Raw genomic sequence first — 4237 nt, forward strand, 5'->3', positions numbered from 1 at the left:
TTCGTTTGAATGGCAGCCCACTTATTAACCAATCAGAATCAGCAGCCAGTGCAGGGAGAAGACAGGAACAGAAATCGAATCTTAAATACTGAGATCATAGGAAATGGGACAGTTAGACACAACCTGCTGAAATCTCTATCGTACAGTTTTAAGGCTCAACGTACACCACGATGAACAGAACAGATCCGCTGAGAATTCTGGGATGCGATCTTGACCATTCAAACATGGCACACGAAACAAAACAGAAAAAATACCCACTTTCTTCTTGCCGAAAAGCCATTTTGCTTTCCACTACTGTAAAGAGTCAAAAAAAAAAAATTTACAAGCATAAGGTCTTCAAAATCGTAAGACAACAGTTACTACGCAAAGGACCCTGGGCATGATGTCGTCATCGGTTCAGTTTTCTAAAAGAGGGTAACAACATAAAAGATAACTTTACAGTACATTAAAATTTACAATATATGGAAAGCGATATAATGGAATCTGTGTACAGGCATTTTTGTGAAATTTCAGCTAGAATTTTGCGAAGTTACGTTTCGGCTGACATTTTTCGACTTTAGGAAACGCCAAACCTGAGCATTCGTGAAATATAATTAGACAGATATATCGATACAAATAAGAGTGAACATATCTGCACCTTCATTTTGTAAACAGTCACACATTTCTATTTTCATCCCTTTGATAAACGAAAAACAAAAAAACAGTGAATCAAGCATGAAGAACATACAAATATTCACTTTTTTATCACATTGCGTTTTTCCAACTAAAACTGGTTAAAATTGCCAGAGGCATTTCGCAATCTCTTTAGCAAGCTGTACGACTCAACAAGGTTTTAAAATCGTAAATTTGCAAATGTTGTTTACACTAAAACACCATTACAAACCTTCACTTTGTAGTTTTTTCTTTAAATTCAGTGATAAAACATGATTAAATCAAAGAGACACTATGACATGTAACGGATGAGTGATTCTTGCATAAAATTAGCTCAAGAACAAAAATCGTACGTTTTTTTTTAGGTTTTACGTAAAAACGTGTTTTTCCGCTAGTTTAGAAGTTGTGTGCATTTAATAGGGAATCAAGCATATTAAAAGTGTCTTCATAATCCATGTGTGGACCGTTATTTATTAAAGCAGCATTGGGCTCAGAACTCTGCCCCTCCCCCAGCCTCCTGTCAATCTTTGCCAACTGGGCGTGGCCTATAGGTTGATTGATAGATACGGAGGCAGAGGAGGAGTGGCTCTTGGAAGATCGGTGAGATTTGGATGAATGGTGGTGGCTACTGTGCGAGTGTGACGAGTCGTGTCTCGCCATTTTGTGCGATGAATGTTCACGATGTTTCTCACGGCTCGAGCGAGGACTATGACGGCTCTTACCGCTGCTGCTACTTTCAGACAAAACCTTGATCTTCATTTTCAGCTCTTCTTGACTAGCAGAACCGTTTTCCAATGAGGAAGGGTGGCGCCGTTTTAGTGACCCGCTCTTTAACGATCGTTCCTGTACCTGCTGTTGGGAATACTTTACCCTGATTGACGAAGACGGTTCGGACGATAAATGTCCGTGTTTTCGATGCTGGTCGCTTTCCTCCTCTTCGTGTCTGCGTCTTTGCTCTAATTCGGCCGCGTGTTTTTCACGGTATTTCTCTAGAGTGAGTTTCTGAGAGGCGAGAGTTGCTGAGGCATGTCCGTTTTTGCTCGCCTGCGCCCCCTGGAGCGCGAGAAATACGTCTGTGCTCTGGGAAATTGGTGCAGGAAAGCTGAAAGCAGAACTCTGCAGGTCCGACAGGCCGTTGAGTGACATCGATGCCCCATCCAATGGGAAAGAGGTGGATGGTTCAGAATACATGTCCCCTCTGATGTCACACATGCTCCCCATCAATGAACTGTCCTGGCTCAGAGTTGTCTGGAAGGAACCGTCTAAAGATTGGTTGTCGAGTTTTGGTTTCTTGGCAGCTTGATTGGCCTAAAATGAGAACAAAAATAAACAAACTTTAAAACTGGTCCATTACTTGACTGCTTGCTATTAAAATGTTTATCACAAAAATCTATTATTATTTTATATTTAATTTGGTGTAATTTTTTCCATACAAACAAAAGTATTTATACATACCCGCCAGTTTCTGATTCTTTTTAATCTGCTTGGTGTTTTTTCCAAGATCTGGAGAAACTCGTGAGTCAGGTCTACAGAAACAGAGGACATACAAAATATACAGAATATTAATACATAAAAATCAAGGTGCAGCAATTACTTGACAAAAATGTAAATTTGAAATGTAACTCTTCGAGAAAGATACATTTGTCTAGCAAATTATTAAAACAAATAAAATGAGTAATTACAAAATAAATTAAAATCAAAACTATTTTACCTTTAATTATAAACAATGTTAATTAAATAGATTTTTAATTGATTCTAATCTAAGTGATTTTTCAGTTTTTAGGTAACCATAATATAATAAAAAATGTATAAAGGTTAAGTTGCGTTTGACTGACCATCAAGCAGCTGCAGAGTCACAGCTCGGTCTACATATTCCCACCAGTGTTTCCCATTTGAAGAGACAGGAATCTCCCAATTGGACCACTTGCAGGCCAGGTGAATACAGACACATGCCACCACTGTGGGTTTGTGCTGCAGGCAGAAGGTAGTCAGGTGCAGACTGCAAGAGAGACAATAACACAGAAAACACTCCATTACAATACAGAAGACATGAGAAACGCTTTCCTAAGATCCTAACTTCATAATCTTAAATTCATTTCCATTCTTCTTAGTTCATCAGAATTATCATGATTATGTCAAAGCTGATCATCCAGTCAGGTGTGTGTTTGCAAGAACTTTCTTTGTCTGGTCAGCTGTAAAACAAAGTTGTATGCAATTTATGAAACAGATTCAATCAGTAAAATACAAATCAACTCAATTAACATTTAAAGTGTGGCATCAGTGTAAGCAACACCAATGCCGCGTTTCTGAATCCCGATCCATTTCTCAATCGAAATTGCTCTCTCTCAGCAAGTGGGCATTAACAGCAACTCAACTTCCTGCTGCGTTAATGACCATACCGGCTCAAAGTCATCTTACTGGCTTAAAAATTAACTTTTAGTCACTAAATCGGTAACAACAGAACATGAGACTTCAATGTAATCCATCAGAATGGAGTTGTTTTAGGTTGGCTAATGAAACGCCACCTGATTGGTTAAAGATTCAGGTTGCTAACACAAAGGTGGCAGTTTGGATTTCAAAAAGGGAGCTGAAGTAATAATAGTGTGCCGGAGGAAGTAAGCATAGGAAGTAATTAGAACACTGGAGAAAATAGTTTTAAAATGAAGTAAATATTAATGGCGCTTAAAGGAATAGCTCATCCAGAAATTGACATTTCCTGAAAATGTACCCCCTCTCAGGCCATCCAAGATGTGGATGTTTGTTTCTTCATCAAAACAGATTTGGAGAAATTTAGAATTACATCACTTGCTCACCAATGGATGCTCTGCAGTGAATGGGTGCCATCAGAATGAGAGTCCAAACAGCTGATAAAAACATCACAATAATCCACAAGTACTTCACACAACTCGTCGTTTAATTGACATTTTGTGAAGCAAATAGGACTGTTTTCACTTGTAAACTGTGCTTGATCTGTGCATATTTCTCTCCTGATTCAGATGAAATGACTTTCACTGAAGAAAGCAATATTATGGATTATGGACTCATATTACAGTCGGAAGCAACAGTTTAAGGTTAAAACACCTTGATAGATTTGTTTCTTTTAAACACACAGCTTTTCACTTTCAACAGCTTTCACTGGATTTGTGTAGATTACTTGTGGATCGCTGTTTTTATCAGCTATTTGGACTCTCATTCTGACGGCACTCATTCACTGCAGAGGATGCATTAGTGAGCCAGTGATGTAATGCTATATTTCTACAAATCTGTTCCAATGAAGAAACAAACCCATCTACATCTTGGATGACCTGAGTCTGAGAACATTTGAAGAAAATTTTCATTTTTGATGAGCTATTCCTTTAAAACCAACAAAAAGTAGTTGTCAAGCCACAAAATTAAATATCAATAATGCATCATTTAAAAAAAAAAAAAAAGTAGATAAAAATTTATGTTCTAGATCAACTGCAATTTTAAGCAGAAATACTAATATTTTTAATGTCAAGGGTATGACAGCAAAAACCTCTTTGAAAAAAAAGTAGGGATGCACCGATACCACTTTTTCCAGTACTCGCCCGATACCGATACTTTT

General features: G+C 37.9%; 1 protein-coding gene across 1 annotated transcript in view; it reads right to left on the bottom strand.

Annotated features, from left to right (window-relative positions):
- Nucleotides 1–250: 250 nt before the first annotated feature.
- The window catches only part of LOC107663476 (cyclin-T2-like), a 16682-nt gene continuing 12695 nt past the window's right edge, over nt 251–4237 (bottom strand). The window contains exons 8-10 of the mRNA XM_016453720.1: nt 2487–2650; nt 2107–2177; nt 251–1959 (exon numbers count right to left, since the gene is read on the bottom strand). Coding sequence (XP_016309206.1) covers nt 1048–1959; nt 2107–2177; nt 2487–2650 — 1147 coding nt within the window. The 3' untranslated portion in view covers nt 251–1047. The remainder of the gene's footprint in view (nt 1960–2106; nt 2178–2486; nt 2651–4237) is intronic.

This window comes from Sinocyclocheilus anshuiensis, unplaced genomic scaffold (genome assembly GCF_001515605.1).
Source record: "Sinocyclocheilus anshuiensis isolate Anshui unplaced genomic scaffold, SAMN03320099.WGS_v1.1 scaffold77, whole genome shotgun sequence".
Lineage (NCBI taxonomy): Eukaryota > Metazoa > Chordata > Actinopteri > Cypriniformes > Cyprinidae > Sinocyclocheilus > Sinocyclocheilus anshuiensis.